Source organism: Mirounga leonina, unplaced genomic scaffold (genome assembly GCF_011800145.1).
Source record: "Mirounga leonina isolate KUSES-001 unplaced genomic scaffold, KU_Mleo_1.0 Mir_224, whole genome shotgun sequence".
Classification (NCBI taxonomy): domain Eukaryota; kingdom Metazoa; phylum Chordata; class Mammalia; order Carnivora; family Phocidae; genus Mirounga; species Mirounga leonina.
This window is the reverse complement of record NW_023270615.1, coordinates 13,180,693-13,199,335: the sequence shown is the minus strand read 5'-3', so window position 1 is coordinate 13,199,335 and position 18,643 is coordinate 13,180,693. Positions and strand designations below refer to the sequence as shown.

Sequence of the window (18,643 nt, the reverse complement as noted above, 5' to 3'; positions counted from 1 at the left end):
TGTGCACGTCTGTGTACACACGTGTGTGCGTGTGCGTGCACTTGAGCATGCCTGCATGGTGTGTGTGCACGTCTGTGTACACACGTGTGTGTGTGCGTAGCTTAAGCAACTGATACAAGTGACAGAACTATTGACAGGTTTTTGAAACCCAGTGTAATTACAAGGAAACAGGAGTAAAAAAAAGGATGTGATGTGGGTTTGCTTGTAACTTGATGGTGTTCAGGGAGAAGAGACTTTAGTGGAGCCTCCCTCTTTCCTGAACTCTCAGAGAAGGACCAGGTCACACAGGGAAAATCTGTACAGCAGTGAACATGGTGGGTGATGGAGCCCTCCTCTGAGTTAGCGGCCTTTTTCAGCACTTAGAGGGATGTATTGAGGCTCATTTTTTTCCTGGAAAGGATCGTTCTAGAGAGTTTCAGTTTTGGAACAATGGTGTATGAAGTGACAGGCTAGCACAAAACTATCTGTACCGAGAATGTTATAAACTAAAAGTGAAGGAAGGCAGCAACATTGACTCAAAGAATAGAGTGTGTCTGATATCCAGAATTAGCTATTCTCATGGCTTAGAGCTATTATTGGTTGAGTATATGTCCTGTTTTCAGACATCTTTGTCAAAGAATTATATTCGAACTTAAACGATTATCAAATAAACTCCTTTCCTTGTTTCCCAAAGATTGATTTGCAGGAGATAAATAAATGCTCAGTGAAAAAAAAGAACTGCAAAGTAACCAAATAAGATCGCACGTCTTTGATTTAACCAAATTAAAGTTTTCTTTTCTGCAAAATTCTTCAAAGCAATTAATATGCTAATGGATTCTGAATTGTAAGAGGGATATATATTATAGAGAAGTTTCAAAATTATTTGATCATGAAGCTCTTATGTTTGTGGACTCCAGCAATATATTGGGGGAAATTTGGCTTTCTTCCAGTCATAAAATGTTAGCTCTCGAAGGAGCCTGAGAACAACTCCAGTTTTAAACTTTAATTTTGCAAGGAGGGGGACCAGAATTTATAGGTTTTAAGTGACTTTCCCAAGGTCACACAGCTTTTTGGTGGTAAAGGCAGAACTAGAATTCGTATCTTCAGATTCCTGATCTGGTGTTCTTTGAATCTGGCCCACAGTAAATGAAGTCACATGATGCAGTGACTTACAGCCAGGCCTATTTGCCCACTTCCATAAACATGGTATTTCCTTCTTTGCCAGTGAAAATAATGAGGCTCAAAATTCTTTCCTTTGAATCCCAAATTGCCCTTCTGACAGCTCATACAATCCTCTCTAAAGCCTTGTTATATCTCTGAGGTTCCTGAGGGTTCAGTAGCCTAGGATTATTTTCTGTAAATTAGCCATATAGAGTAATATCATGTTCACTTGGATATCATTTCACATTGGTCCCTCCAGCAAAACTTAGAAAAACTCCCCTTCTAGCATTCTGGTCCAAGGGGATGAGGCAGTTTTATATACTGACCTGTGGACAGTCTCATACCCCACAAGCAGAATTTAGAAAGGGCTTAAAATCTGGAAGTGGAATACCTTTGTGGCAGGTAATGGAGCAATGTGTATCGGAAATGTTTAAAATTTCCATACTCTAAATTTGAAGGAAGCATGGAAGTATGTTTCCATATTTAACTTCATTATTTGTCAATGCACTATTGTCATAATGGAAACTTTATTATAACCTGAATGTCCACTAACATGGTGTTGATTAAATGAATCAAGGTATTTTTATGAAATACCATATAGCTGGTAGAAATTGTGTTGTAAAAAACTTTATGGAATGGTATTTAACACAGAACTTCCCAAGAGGTATGCCAGGACTGAGATACCAATGCCCTTCATCCCCATGGGAGCTAGTCAGGATCTACTGTGGCCTGAACCCCCAGGTCAAATATCTCAAGCTGTCAAACAAAATACTACACATTTTTATAAACAGAGATATACTCACATGTCTGCTAAGGAATATACTTTCCCTACATTTGGATAGGGCAATACAAATGATCTTTATTTTCATGTTTTTGCTCATCTGCATTTCCCTTTTTTAGTATTTAGTGTTTTTTAATAAAAACAATAGACAATAATAATTTTAACTTACATAGCTCTTAATATGCTTCATCTTGTTTTATCCTCAAGCAGGCCTATGAAGTAGGAACTACTATTATTCTTTTAATTATATAAGTGCTATTTTAAAATTCCATATTTGAAGCTATTAAGAACTGGACAAGTTGATGCAGGCAGCAAGCAAAAGGTGGAAATGAGACATATCTGGAAGGCAGAAATAAGAAAACATAGTTACTAATTGTCTGTGGGAAACAACTGTGCTCCCAGGATATTGAGGATTATCGTATTTGTGATCAAAACAGAATCAAGGAAATACAAGATTCTGTAGAAGTTTTAAGAAGGCCTAGAGGAATGGTTAGTTTTCAAGAAGAATCTGAGGCAGGATCTTTACTTGTTGATATTGAGATGACAAAGCATGGTGGTGGAAATGTCCAGTGATGATGGAGCTCAGGTGAGACCGAACGTAAGGATGTAGTTTGGGTGCTCATCTACATTGGAGCCCCAGTAGAGCTATGCAAATGAGTGGATCCTCCTGAGAAGAGCAGGGTGCCAAAAACTTTAACCTTTAGTCTTTGTCTCCACAGGGGAGAACCCCACAAGCCCTATGAACTAGACCTCCATGTGCGGAAAGATGATAGAGCGGAATTCCGAGAGTCTTTGGGCATGGGTCAAGGTTGACAGTGCATGACATGTTCAAACAGTATTCTTCCATTGTTTTTCCTTAGATCAGAGATTAATTCATTTATTTTTTTATTTTTTATTTTTTTTAAAGATTTTATTTATTTATTTGAGAGAGAGAATGAGAGAACACATGAGAGGGGGGAGGGTCAGAGGGAGAAGCAGACTCCCCGCCGAGCAGGGAGCCCGATGCGGGACTCGATCCCGGGACTCCAGGATCATGACCTGAGCCGAAGGCAGTCGCTCAACCAACTGAGCCACCCAGGTGCCCTAATTCATTTCTTTTTTTAAGAAGTATAGGCTTATGGGGCATATGTTGGTGAGCAGCACCCTAGAAGGAGAGGCTCAAGGTGGAATGTACCCTAGCTCTGTGAAGAAGTGATCAGAAATGGAAAAGATACAACTGACTCATGACGAATGCATGATATGCTGCATTTATGATGAAGAAAGGGATCAAGTTATGAAAGTGCAAAATGGAAGGTCTCTGTGTATAAATACAATGAGCAAACATCTAAGAGTCTCAGGGAGCCACAACTTGAACAGTAGTGTGCTGTATATATTTATGCTGGTGCGTTCAAGATGTTTATTAGGAAATATATTTTTCAGGCAGTAGAAAGACATAAATGTAATAATGCAATTTCTTTGTCATATTTGGCATTAAGAAGAAATATATTAGAAATGTAATAAATACATATCTCTTCAAGGTCCCAGTTTTAAGGGAATTCAAAGTTATTAAATAGAATGCAGAGGACATCAAAGAAAAATGAGTACATAACTGTAAAATATGCTTCTAAAGAAAGGTTAATGAACATAGTATTATTTATTTTTGGAATCAGAAGACCAAAGGATAATTTAATGAGGATCAGGATCATTAATTTGTGCAAGATTATTGTTCAGTGCTTTTTGGCATCTTCATTCCAGGTAGAATGATGGGAAACAAACTAAAACCGTTAATTAAAAAACAGTTCCCCAAAGGTACATGCACATATATATACACACATGCACAGACAATACAGACTCACTCACCCACATCCACACACACGTGTGTGTTTGTGTAAAGAGTCTGGAGGGGTATACATCAAATATAGGGTATACATCAAATACATTAATATAGTTATTATTTGTAGGTGGTACAGTTATAGGTGTTTTTATTTCTTTTATATGTGTATCTTCTAAGTTATGTATAGTCAACATGAAATATGTGTACAAAAAGAAAAATAAATTTAAAGCATTTTATAAACACAGATCTGTCACCTCCCTCTCATCCCTATCACTATGTCAACCCTTAATCTGTAAAACTTATTTTTTTGTAAAAGTCTGTGTAACAGTCCTAGCCCCCTGTTTTATCTTCTTCAGATGCTGGTGAAAAATAACCACCTTTCCGACAAGATCATTGTTGTGCCAGGGAAAATTGAAGACATCTCTCTTCCTGAGGCTGTGGATGTGATCATTTCTGAACCGATGGGTTACATGCTGTTTAATGAAAGGATGCTGGAGAGTTACCTTCATTCCAAAAAATGGCTGAAAGCAAACGGTGAGTTGGCCTATTCCTGGTTCAGAATAGAAGCTGACATTGCCATAAGAGTTTGCCCTCCTCTTTACCCCATATTTAATTTTGGACAGAAAGGAGGAGAGGGCATTTCTATTATACCAGTTTTTTTTTTTTTTCTCATCTTAATCTTCCACAAGAGATAAGCTAGTCTCCAGCCATAAAGCCATAGGTGGTAGGTAGCATGCTGCATGGTATTAAATATGGTACAGAGAACCAGTTCAGAGCTATGTGTTTCTATCCTGTTTCCTTCACCATCTTCCTTAATGAACTTCGCCTACCACTTGACCTTTTGACTTTGGTTTTCTCATCTGTATTTTAAAAATGACCTCTAAAAAATAATCTCTAAAGCCCCTTTAAGTGTTGGCTTTCTATAATGTGAGAAACTCTCTGAGATCTATTTGTTCTTTCTGACATATTCTTCTCCTACTGTGTCTCCCTTTCCCTATGATCAGTACATACAATTGAGATAATAGTATAAAATCCAGTATTCTTTTTGTGCTTATCAAGTGTCTACATGTGCTAATCAATCTGCATGCATTAATTTATGAAAACCTTCCCAAGGGTGAATGATGGAGGTTTTTAATGTATTTGAAAGGTCAATGCTGAGGTTCTTGGTGATTTTACACTTCTTCCACAGGGGACGTTTGGCAGTGTCTGGAGACATTTTGGATTGTCACAGCTGGGTGAGGGGTGGTATTGTCATCCAGTGGGAGAAGCCACATATGCCGCTAAACATCCTTTGGGGTACAGGACAGACCCCCACCCCATCGAAGAGTTACCTAACAACCCCAGACGTCAACAGTACCAAGATTGAGACCTGGCTTCCTGGGAGGCACCATTCCCATTCCCAATTTACGAAGAGCAAATTGAGGCACAGTGGGAGACAGCAGCTTGGCAAGGACACACCTCTGGTAAATGACAGGGCAGGGATTCGAACCCAGGTGTGTCTGACCCTGAAGCCCACACTCACGACTCCTGCACACACAGCCTGCCTTTCCGCTATTTACTAGAGAAAGTGGACACAGTTTCACAGAATGTTTTTTTAACTAAAGTAACTGACCAGTTTTAAAAGTGGCAGCTCCCGCCTCACTTGCCCTAGCTGTTAGATTATCTAGATTAAATTGGATCTCATTGATAGCATTTTTAAGTTCTGCCAGTTCAGCTTTCATTTCTGCCCTTAGAGACTGTGTTACCATTAATCGATTTCTCCATTCTAGCTATCGTCTTCATAACTGTTACCCTGAAGCCCATCTCTGACATCTTGGTTATATCCATATCCATTTGTAAACCTGTGGCAGAAGTCAGTCTCTGAGTCTTTCCTATTTTGGGGGTTCCTCCTCCTAGTCATTCTGTTGAGGGGTGGTTGAGGGAATGTACAGAGTCCAAATTATTGACCACAACCCAAGCGAGATGCACCCGTTTTATATGGACCTTAAGGTTGTCGGCCTCTTGTTCTCCCAGCCTGTCTTCGGGGGGGAGGGCCCTGCTGCGCTGTTACTCAGGCAACCCTGTTTGGGCAGAGTTGCCCTGTCCCCTGTGGGGGGGTGATGGGCTCAGTGGGAACCGGTTTTGGGGGGCTTTTGTTCTCTGGAGGCTTCTTCCGAGAGTCAAAGCAGAAGAGATCATTTCCAACCCTCTGCCTCAGAGCAGAGAGATCGCAGTCTGTTCTTTAGTGAGCTCTCCAGGCCACACCGTCTCCGTTTCTGTCCGTGCTGCTATAAACTGCAGTGTCCTGGGTTGTGCGCCCCTCAGCAGGGCTCCCAGTCATCTCAAAAAATGGGCAGAAGACATGAACAGACACTTCTCTGAAGAAGACCTACAAATGGCTAACAGACACATGAAAAAGTTTTCATCATCATTAGCCATCAGGGAAATTCAAATCAAAACCACACTGAGATACCACCTTACACCAGTTAGAATGGCAAAAATTGACAAGGCAAGAGACAACAAATGTTGGAGAGGTTGTGGAGAAAGGGGAACCCTCTTACACTGTTGGTGGGAATGCAAGTTGGTACAGCCACTTTGGAAAACAGTGTGGAGGTGCCTCAAAAATTTAAAAATAGAGCTACCCTATGACCCAGCAATTGCACTCCTGGGTATTTGCCCCAAAGACACAGATGTAGTGAAAAGAAGGGCCACATGCACCCCAATGTTCATAGCAGCAATGTCTGCAATAGCCAAACTGTGGAAAGAGCCGAGATGCTCTTCAACAGATGAATGGATAAAGAAGATGTGGTCCATACATACAATGGAATATTACTCAGCCATCAGAAAGGATGAATACCCAACTTTTACATCAACATGGATGGGACTGGAGGAGATTATGCTAAGTGAAATAAGTCAAGCAGAGAAAATCAATTATCATATGGTTCCACTTATTTGTGGAACATAAGGAATAGCATGGAGGACATTAGGAGGAGGAAGGGAAAAATGGGGAGAGGGAATTGGAGGGGGAGACGAACCACGAGAGACTATGGACTCTGAAAAACAAACTGAGGGTTCTAGAGGGGAGGGGGGTGGGAGGATGGGTTAGCCGGGTGATGGGTATTAAGGAGGGCACGTTCTGCATGGAGCACTGGGTGTTATATGCAAACAATGAATCCTGGAACACTACATCAAGAACTAATGATGTATTGTATGGTGACTAACATAATAAAATAAAATTAAATTTAAAAAAAAGTGGCAGCTCCCATTAGAATTGTGGCACCTTACCAATGATGTGGCCCTGCCTTGATAGCCAGTAAAGACAAAGTGGTGACCACCAATGCCGCTCTTACTTAGCACGTTACGTGTATACGCACACACCAGTATATGCATGTAAGTAAAGCTTGAGGCTCATCTGTAATTTCCTGAATGCCTCCAAATAGAAGGATTCAGAGATAGGCACTTAAAAAAACCTCATGCAACAATAAATAGACAAAGTGTACTTAATGTCACAAACTTCATTAGCATGCCCATGCTAAAACAGCCCAGGATGGTCTTGGAAGCCTTATGTTTATGTGATGAAATTGAACTGTGGAAGTGAGCATAAAGGACCAGCCTGCTTAGATTTCCTACTCAGTGCCCCTCAGAAAGAATTTTTATATTTTTATCTGGATTTTTTTTTTTTTTTCAAATGGCTAGGTACTTGGCCGTTGGTGAGATTCTGAACATGGTTAATTCACGTGCATCTATGGAGCCCCTCTGAGCTGAGTATTTAGACTTAATATCTGGACATCCTTTTCTCCCCCGATATTTGAAATAGATATGAAACTTTTACTGGGCTGTGTATCTTTAACTAGACAAGGAGAAGTGGATACTGATTTTATCTTCTTTTTAACCTGTGCGTTCCTGAGGGCAGGAGGCTTGATTTTTTCCAGTTTTTTTTTTTAAGATTTATTTATTTGTCAGAGAGAGAGAGTGAGCACAAGCAGGGGGAGTGGCAGCGGGAGAAGCAGACTCCCCACTGAGCAAAGAGCCCGATGCGGAACTCGATCCCAGGACCCTGGGATCATGACCTGAGCCGAAGGCAGACACCCAACCAACTGAGCCACCCAGGCATCCCTATTTTTTCTAATTATTTTTCTTTTCCATCAAAATAAGACATAATTTACAACATCACATAATGATAAAAAGACTTTTTTTTTTTAAGACTTCTAATGAAAAATAGTAACCCCCCCCCCATGACACCCATTCCTGTCCTAGACTGCTCCCCAAAGGCTTTCTCTCTCCACTCCATTAGGGACTTCTTCCGTTACTTACCTACATATTTTTTTTTAAAGATTTTATTTATTTATTTGACAGAGAGAGACACAGCGAGAGAGGGAACACAAGCAGGGGGAGGGGGAGAGGGAGAAGCAGGCTTCCCGCGGAACTGGGAGTCCAATGCGGAGCTCGATCCCAGGACCCTGGGATCATGACCTGAGCTGAAGGCAGACGCTTAACAGCTGAGCCACCCAGGCACCCCACTTACCTACATATTTTGATACAAAATTGTCATACTATTATTTTCGTCACTCTCCGGTTGAGAAATTTGCTCTCCTACATAGCATTTTCTTCCCTGCTGGATGTACCCTCGCTCCCCACCCCTGTCTTCTCAATATACTTATTCAGGTTCCTCAATCCCTTTTCCAAACCCTTGAGGCCAGAAAGGTTTCCAATCCAGAATCTGGAGGACTTTGGAAATGTAATACAGTCATATGCCATGGATTACTTAATGCCTCCAGTGGAGTCTGAGGCAACACTCTGTAATGAAACACATTACATTTCTGCAACAAACCATATGAATATGGGTACCAAGTGGGATAAATAAAGACTATAAATAAACTCATGTGAGTTCAGGTCAGGTTTTGCCATCAGATGATGTTGCTGCAAATGTGCAAAAATCTAACTTCACAGAGCTTTTGGGACCCAACTTAATATAAAGAAATATGGACCAAGATCATCAATTGGTTAAATCCGTAATCAGTGTTTAGGTTATTATGACAATGTACATACTGTTCTGTGCTGAGCCAGGTGGCATAGTGGTGTATAGGATTTTGGATTTTCTCATGAAACCTTTGTTTTTCTCAGAGTTATTTTTCATTAGCTTGGTTTTTTATGTACTCATGACTAATTATTTCCACGCTCTAAAAGGTCTGACAGATCCTATCAATATTTAGTCTGTAGGAGCCTTCCTCCTGTGGATGCTCTGTCCTCTTCTTCCACACGTGGCGTGGTTGTTCTTCAGCCCTGCTGCACACCCACCGTACTTGACTTGCCATCATCATTCTCTTGTCTTCTTCTTTCTTGGTGTCCACCATCCTTTCAGCAGAGTATTCTTTAACCGCTTTTGGAGAAAGTGTACTTGAGAAGTTACTTTTTATTGACCCCTTGTATTATCATTTTGCAGGGTAGAGAATTTGAATTTGGACACAATTTTTTTTAAGATTTTATTTGAGAGAGTGAGAGAGAGAGAGAGAGCACGAGCAGGGAGGAGCAGAGGCAGAGGGAGAAGCAGGCTCCCCGCCGAGCAGGGAGCCCGATGGGGGACTTGATCCCAGGACCCTGGGATCATGACCTGAGCCGAAGGCAGACACTTAACTGACTGAGCCACCTAGGTGCTCAGTTTTTACTCAGTATTTTTAGGACCTCTCTTTTTGATTACTGGTTCCGTTGTTGCTGTTGAGCAGTCCGATGACCTTCTGACTCCTGATCCTTCAGAGTGACAGCGTTTTCCCCTCTGGATGCTTTCAGTATCTTGCTTTATTTCTAGCCTTCTTACTGTGAAGCTTTTAAAATTCTTGTGTTGGGCGTGGAGTGAGAATGTTTAATCAGAAGACTCATCTTCTTCGACTCTGAGAATTTTTCTTGTATTTTCACCTTTGATGACTTCCTCCCCTCCAATTTATATCTTTGGAATTCCCATTAAGATTGAGGCTCAGAGCACCTCTGAAGCTTCCCAAGTTTACACAGTTAGTGATACATACTGCTTTCCTAAGGTTGTTTAATATCCTTCTGTCTTAAAATTGAGAACCCACTAAGCACGCATTGTTGTTTTGACACCAGAGCATGAGATTTAGGTGGGCACGTATGAATGACGTTACAACCATGCTTTTTCTGATTGCCTCTGAAAATACCCTAAATAAAACAATCTGTTCTGGGCACTTGGGTGGCTCAGTCGCATCGGGCTCCCTGCTCAGCAGGGAGTCTGCTTCTCCCTCTCCCCCTACCCCCCGCTTGTGATCTCTCTCTCTTTCAAATAAATAAATAAATAAATCTTAAAAAAAAAATCTGTTTTATTTTAACAGGCATTGAAGGGAGCATAGTTAAAGTATGGGGCCATGGCCTCACAGATGAGATTCTGCCCCTGGATTTGCCCTTCTACTTACTAGCTCTATGACTCTGGCTGAGTCACTTAAATTTCCCTGTTCCTTAGTTGGCTCATTTATAAAGTGGGGATGTAATAATAGAATCTACTTTATGTTGTGATGAGGATTAAATGAATTAATACATGGAAAACTCATAGAGAAGTTCATGGCAGAGTTAACATAATCAAGAAATTTTAGGTATTATTTTTATGACAGCATATCCAGTTTCTAAGGTGATACTCACTTCTGAAAGAGGGTTAGTAGTTCATCTTTCTTTTATGTGCGGGATCATAAATGACTGTGAGAAAGAGTCTCCCTAGAAACGACAAGAATAATAATGTTGCTCGCTGTGTCTGCCCGCTCAGGAAGGCTGGGCTTCAGGCATGTCAGTCTAGGTGTTTGTCTGCCCACTAAAGAATCTGCCTTTCCTTTCCCGCGGTGACTGTAAATATCAGGAACAAAACACAAGAGTGGGTGTCCCAGCAAGGAGGACGGTGAACCCCTAGAGAAGCACAGCTCCTAACAGCACTTAAAAAGATAGTCAACATGATTATATGTGGACAAAGTCTGAGAATGGAAATAATGATGTGATAGAATGATGGGAGGTAAATGATTTTCAGAGATGTTTTTACAATAAATAAGATTTTTTTTTTAAATGAAGGAAGTGCACAGGATTCCCAGCACAGGGCATACAGAAACGAAAAAGCCGACAGCAGAGAAGGCAAGATGCCAGGTTAAAAGCCTCACCTAAGACTCCACAAGCTTTTTTTTTTTTTTTTTTAATTAACATAATGTTATTTGTTTCAGGGGTATAGGTCTGTGATTCATCAGTCTTACACCATTCACAGTGCTCACCATAGCACATCCCCTCCCCAGTGTCCATCACCCAGCCACCCCATCCCTCCCACCCCCCTCCACTCCAGCAACCCTCAATTTGTTTCCTGAGATTAAGAATTCCTCATATCAGTGAGATCATATGATACATGTCTTTCGCTGATTGACTTATTTCGCTTAGCATAATACCCTCTAGTTCTGTCCATGTCGTTGGGCAAATTGCAAGATTTCATTCTTTTTGATGGCTGCATAATACTCCATTGCACAAGCTTTTATCATAACATAGTTTTGTGACTTGCATTAGGATTCCTGTTTATATTTCCTTCAATCTTCTGCCTAATTTTTTTTATCCTTGCTTTGAGGCAAAATTATATTTCAGCCTCTTGGGTAATAATTGAAATAGGACGAAAGCGTGGAGTTGGTCATGTGGTGGGTGAGTGTACCTATAGTCAGAAGGCAGTGCTAGTCAACGTCTGGGTCTGTTGTCTTTTGCTCATTAGGAATGATGTTCCCAACATTCGGCGACATCCATTTGGCCCCCTTTTCTGATGAACAGCTCTACATGGAACACTACTCCAGAGCCAACTTTTGGTAATGTTCTCTTCTCTCTTCCATCCTTTTTCCTTTAGAGTAAGCCAGAGTTTTTGGTTTGGGTTTGCCATTTGGGGTTATATAATTGGTGGGGGTGGGGATGGGGTGCTGTGCACTGTAGGATGTTTAGCAACACCCTTGGCTTCAACGAACTAGATGCCAGTAGTGTGTTTCCCCTAGTTGTGACAGCTCAAAATGTCTCCAGACACTGCCGACTGTGCCCGGCAGGGGAAGGGGCACATAAAATCATCCCCTGTTGAGAACCACTGGAGTGGACAAACCAGGGAGCTTCTTATGCGCCATCAACCATCCAGAAGACCGCCTGTTGCTGGAATGACAGCATCCTCCCCCTACTGCTGCCCCTCGCTTCCCCCTTTCCACCATCCATTCCTTGGGCTCAGGGCTATGGCTTCTGTTAGAACGGACCTTGGTCAGAGGACAGGGGAATCAGTACATCTTGATGTCAATGAATCGATCAAAAAATTTTTGGGGAGTTTTTGCACTAATGGGCTATTGGCCTTTGGACAGTTCACTTCACCTTTTGAGGCTCGGTTTCTTCATTTGTAAAACGAGAACTAATACAAAACAAAACCCCCGCCAGTTCTAAACCAAAATTCTGTCTGGCATTCTTTTTTGAGCACTGGTTTTTATAAGGAGAAAGAAGGAAGGAGAATGATGATATTGGACCCATGGGAGGGAGAAACGGAACAGATAGCATCCGAGTGGGGACGTTAGGTGTGTAGGAGGACAGGCATGCGTTGGCAGATGGGTGAGGAGGGTTGCTAAAATGTAAGCTTTGAGTTCCAGCTGACGTATGCAGAGCCTTCCAACGCAGAGACAACCACAGTTGATTTCTGGATTTTTTCTCTTTGTAATCCTGTCTCTTGGTGAAGAAGCAGGAGCTGGGAGGTACTTTGGTTTCCCAGGTTACAAGTTCTTTGAAGAGTAGGGTCAAAGGGCTGAAATTTTTTCTTTCTCTCTCTTTTTTTTTTTTCTTGTAAAATAGACTTTCCTCGCACAGATTTGCATTTTATGGTTTCTGCTCAATCTGTAATTTTGAAACTCCCAAGCCACATGCTTCCTAATGGGAGTGAAAGCCTCTTGGTGTGTGATGGGGGAGACCTTAATTATGATTATTGTTCTGTGAGGTCATGCTGACCTGAAATGTTTATATTTTAACTGTAAACCTCCTGAGTCAGTGACGAGGTTGGAGAAGCAGGGATTTCAGGTAACAGAATCGACCAGATTACTGTCCCTGATGGGGTAGCGCGGGAGCACGTTGTCCTGGCAGTCCTCCGTGACTCCCCAACTGTACCATCTGCTGCCATCTTAGTACCTTGAGAATGAATGTTAATGATCACAGTGGATTGGCTAGGCTTACCATCAGCATACAAATATACTGCTATTTATTCCATCTCAAAAGAAAAAAATAACCTTTTTTATCTCTCACTTCCCCAGTTAGCTACCACCCATCTCTCTTAGCCCCTTTGCAGCAAAATTCCTCAAAAAGCATTGTCTGTCCTCCCAGTCTCCAACTCTTTCCTTCAATTTCTGTCTTAAGACGTTCCTCCATGATGGCCCTTACCAGGGTCCACCAGTGTGCTGACCTCCACGTTGCTAAATACAGTGGTCCATCCTCCCTTGTCAGCTTATTTAACCCATTATGTACATTTGAGCAGCATTTGAAATGCCCCACCATCTTTTAATTTCTCTCCTGCCTCACTGGTCACTTTCTCAACCAGTCTCGCCCTGGTTGTTACACATCTGTTTCACCTCCTGACGTTGGAGTGCCCCAGGACACAGTCTTGGACCTCCTCTTTGTCCACAGTTATTGACTTGGTGAGCTCACCCATTCCTTAGCTTCAGATGCCATCTGTATGCAAATGATTCTCAAAGGTATTATCATCTAGCTCACACATGTTCTGGGAACTCTGTATTTTTATAGCCAGCGGCCTCCTGGGCATCCCCCCTTGAAGAGACTTACCAACTCCTCATCTCACCCACTTCCCCCCCAAATCTGCGCTACTCGTAGTCTTTCCATCTCAGTTGATGATAACGTTGTCCTCCCGATCATTCAGGCCCCAAACCTTGGAGGCCCTTCTTTCTTTGTCCCCATATCTAAACCATCAAGAAATTCTGTTGTTCTACTTTTGAATTATACCCAGAATCTGTCCAATTCTCATTATATTTGCTGTTCTCCCTTGTTCCCAACACTGTCATCTCTCATCTCGAATCTCGATTACTGCAGTACCTTCTTAACCTATTCCCAGCATTCCCAAAGCTTTCTGGTAAATTCTGTCCAGTCTGGCTCCTCATTTCCTATGACCGTGTTCATTCAGCTCTAGCCAGATAGGCATCCTTGCTGATTTTCAGGCACATCCAACCACCTTAGAGCCTTTGCATTTGCTTATCCTCCTATGTGGAATACTTTCCCCCCATTATTCACATGGCTAATTCCTTCACCTCCATAAAGTCTGCCAAAATGCCACCTCTCCTGTTTAAAATGGTAGCCATACCACTCCTGATCCCATTTTTTCTGCTTTGTGTTTTTGCTGTAGCACTTACCACTTCCTAAAAGACATATACTTCCTTTATTTATTATTGTTTATTGTCACCATCCTTCCTGGTAGAATGTAAGCACGGCAAAAACCCAAATTCTGTCAGATTTCACTAAAGTAAACCAAGCACACTCCATCCCAAGTGCCTGTCACATGGTAGATCCTCAGTAAATATTTTTGAATGGGTAAAAACTCCAGTAATCTCAAGTAAGTATGCAAATAATTACTATTAAGATTTTAGTTGTCATCGCTTTGATTTTTCTAACTTTTTTTACAAAATTAGGATAATACCATAAATATCATTTTGTAGCTCTTTTACTTCTTAAAATTTTATTTTTTATTTTTGTTTTGATTTCAGTACCTTGTCGACATGTTCTCATATCTTCTCAATATTCTCTTGCTGCAGAGTATTTCTTTTGTGACTGTATTGTAATTTGTCAACTCAAGCTCCAGTGCTAGATATTAAATTATTTTAATTGCCTATTTAATCCTTATAAAATCCATAAATCTATAAGAAACAACACTAAGGTATTGTTTTTGTATTCTACCAGAATATAGAATTTTATAGAATTCTATATCCTAAATTTTATAAGAACACTTAAGTGAACATCCTTTTATAGAAATCTTGGTTTGCATTCTGATTATTTCCTTACAATAAATTGCTAGAAGCAGAATTACTGGACCAAAAGGTGTGAAGAAGGATCTTTAAAAAAATTATTCTTATATATTGCCAAATTGCCCTGTAGAAAAGTTTTACCAATTAACACTTCCACCAGTAGTACATGAGAATGTCTGCTGAGTCTTGCCCATACGGGCTATGTTTTTTTAAATGCCAATTTGATTTGCAAAAAAAAATGGTGGCCAGTTTATTTTTAATCTGTATGTCTTTGATAGTTAGTGCATTTGAACGGTTTTATTTTTAGTCAACAAACACGAAAAAAGTGTTTTAAAAAATATATAGTTAACAAAATTCACAGCCTTCGCTCTCCTTGTAATTCCCCTCCCTCTATGAAGAGGTTTCTGCATTAGGCGACTGGATGTGGGCCTTTGGTCGCATTGGTGCAGGGAACAGGTGGTGAAAGCGTGTGCAGTTTCCATTAGAAGAGGCATAGAAGTGGAAATGCTGGCTGAGAGGAGGGAGAGGGATGCAAATAATAATAATAATAATGAGTTTAGCTATATACTAAAGAAGGGAGCTGAGAAACTGAGGGATAACAGGCCAAGTAAATCAGATCATTAGGTGTAACCAGTGATCAGTCCTCACCTGCCTTTCTCATCAAGGACACTTGGCCCCGGGGACTCCTCACTTCACTTCTGGAGCCTAAACCTGGTTTTCCTCCTTCCTTATTGGTCCCGACTTCGTCTCCTTTGCTGATTCTTCCTCATGACCCAAGTCTTCAGTGTTGGATTGATTCCAAGTTGGCTCTTACTGTCTTCCCCTTTCTGTCTCTACTCACCCCCTTACTGACTTTATTGCATCTCCTGGGCTGTAAATACTGTCTTTATGCCAACGACTCCCGTAGTGAGAACTGCAGCCTAGAACTCTCCCTGGAACCATAGACTTTAGGTGTCCAACTTGGCTGCTGACAACTCTACTTGGATATCTCTTGGGCATCTTAAATTCAACATGTCCAAAAGCAAGCTGCTGACCTTTGTCACCACCCCCTGCTCACCCCTGCAAAATAAAAACACAACGAGCAAAACAAAAAACCCTGCTTCTACTGCAGTCTTGCAAGACTTTCAACCTATTTCCTCTTTTTAAACAGCAACCAAAATGATCTTGATAACGTGTTAATTCAGATCATAGTTTTCCTTTCCATTTACTTGGCCTGTTTCCCCTGCTCAAAACCTCCAATGGCTTCCCACCTTCTACATCATAAAAGGCAAAGTTCTCACTGTGGATGCTAAGACCCTCCAGGATGTGGTTCCACCCTGCTACCCCTGTGATGTCATCTCTTCCCACTCCTTTCTCATCCTCTGTGTCTTCACTGGCTGGTCTCCTCGGCTCCCCTTGAACATACTGGGCTAGCTGCCACCTCCTGGCCACTCCCTCTGCCAGACATGCAAATGACCCCATGGCTCACTCTCACCTTCTTCAGGTCGTAGCTCATATGCCGTCTTCCCAGGAGACCTGCTCTCAGTTACCAGTTGTCATCTCTTCGCTCCTGGAAGTCCGTATCCTGCTTCTCACTTCATTTTCTCATACTCCACTTACTATCATCTGCTGGGTTATATGTTTTTACTTATTTATTTAATTTACTGTCTATCTCCCTTGTGAGACAACAGGTTTCCATAATAGTGGCTGTTGTGTTTTGTGCTGTGTCCGCATCATCAACCTAGCTAATAGTAGCTGTTCAAGGCGCTTTTGTTAACTGCAAGATAAATGCATTGACATAAGAATTCTTTACATATTAAGGATATTAAGACTTCGTTGTATTTTCTTCAGAATTTTCAGTTTGCCCTGTTATAGTCTTTGTGATGGTTTTCACCACAAAAGAAGTAAAAATATTTTTGTGTTGCTGGATTGACCAAGATTTTCTTTGATATTTCCTAAGACTAGCATTAACTTCTACTTCTTTCATGTTTTCACTTTTTCCATTTAACATTTAAAAAAATGTGATGTTTAACTCTAAAATTCATTTTCATTTAAGTGGTAAGCACAGAACTTTATCCTTTCTCGAAAACCAGTTAGGAGGCTGTCTCAGTAGACAAGAGTACCACATTCTGATGTTAGTACCAGTCACCTACAAAATTAGTAACTTTCTTATTTGATTAATATATCTTGCCCCTGATTAAGATTCTGAAAAGTACTTCCTGAGAATAAGGCTCAGTCATGAGGAAACATTGTTCTGGGCTGTAAAACTTCTTTATGTGATGGGTACCACTGCCTTTATTGAAACTAATTGGCTCAGGGGTTTTAAGCCAAGTCCTTTAAATACAACTTCAAATGGATTCTTGTATCAAGAAAAACATATACATAGGATCGATTAAGAGGAGCAAGCAAATATTCTCAAGAAGTTTGAGTCGGAACTAATTTGCCTTATTACGTTTATTATAATTATACAACATAAAAGCATAGGCAAAATAGGAAGTAGTTAAAAGCTGGATGATTCAGACTCTAGAGCCACATTGAACTGTGTTTAATTCTTGGTTCTGTCAATTACTAACTGTAAAACCTTAGCCCAGTCAATTTAATCTCTCTGAGACACAATTTCCTTATTCCTAAATTAAAGATACTAATAATATTCCCTACCTGGGGATGGGGAGTTTCAGAGATGGGTCCTCTACTTGTACTTTGCTACCGTGATAGCCCTTTCTTCACAGGCCAGGGCGAGGGTTCTGCCAGATGCTGAATGTATTCCAGTTGTGCATACGGGGACTCAGAAAATAACCACAGGGTGGATAGGAACCCATCAGATACCTGTGTGATGGGCTTGGTCTGAAAGTGTATTTACTTGCTGTCCTCCATAAGCCTTGATTAACCAGAGGCATTCTGAATCTCCTGGCATCAATATCAGCTCATTTCTCAGATCCTCTGGAGAAAAACCAGAGAACATTAACCATGTATGCTTGTGGTGACACTGCAGTGTGATTTCTCAGAGGCTGGGCCTCCACTTCATTCATGGACCAGTGGGCTCTAGATCCATAAACAGTGTCTGGAAATTGGACCTGGAAGTTGGGTGAAGGATCTAATCTTTCCATTGTGACAGCTGACATCATCCTGCCTACCAGCTGGCAAATTTGTTGTTGTTGTTGTTGTTGTGATATCACTTGAACACTATCCTAGTTAACGCTACATCCCTTTGACTTCTCTGGGAGCACTAGGATCTGTTAACAACCACCACAGGTCAAGGCTCCCTCACTGTCACTCTAGCCTTGCTTCCCAACACTGTAATTATGTCATTCTTGACTGTGACAGTTAATTACTGCTCTCCTAATTCTGACATCTGAAATTCCATCCAAGTTGTGCTCATTGGGAACACAATGTAATGGTGGCAGCAGCGTCGTCGTTGATCTACTGAGGATAGCCACCGTCAGCTTCCCAAAGATGCCACTGCTCTCCTCTTACCTTTAGGAAAGGAGGGTTTCTTGGGCCTTTCCTGAGAACATAGTCAGGAGAGATGTTCTTAGGTCTTACATGGTAGATCCTTCTAGCATTTCCATCTCTCTGAAACTTCTGACTCCTTCCTTACTACTATGCTCAGAAATTCTGGAATCTCCACTTCATTGACTACAGGCCATCATGACGACCAAGCTACAAAGTGACATCCTAGTGGATTGTTAGGTCTAGTATTTTGCTAGAACACTGAATTCTGTGAGTGCCCATGTCGATGAATTGTGCCCTATCCTGACCTACTCTTCCTAGTCTGAACACCCTTAAAATATACTCCTATATGTATTTCCCTGGTTCTTAGAATATACTATCCAACTTGTGCAGCTTCTTAGGTATGTAAGTTATCCTCACCCAGAATAGGCATTGTACTTCCTGCTCAGGCTGTGCTTGAGTTATTAGCCTGACAGCCATGAGAGACCAGTAGCCTGAAAG

General features: G+C 41.2%; 1 protein-coding gene across 1 annotated transcript in view; it reads left to right on the top strand.

The window, feature by feature from the left end:
* The window catches only part of LOC118026222 (histone-arginine methyltransferase CARM1-like), a 182,563-nt gene that overhangs the window by 137,410 nt on the left and 26,510 nt on the right, over positions 1–18,643 (top strand). The window contains exons 6-7 of the mRNA XM_035028970.1: positions 4,091–4,268; positions 11,449–11,539. Of these exons, the coding sequence (XP_034884861.1) occupies positions 4,091–4,268; positions 11,449–11,539 (269 nt within the window). The remainder of the gene's footprint in view (positions 1–4,090; positions 4,269–11,448; positions 11,540–18,643) is intronic.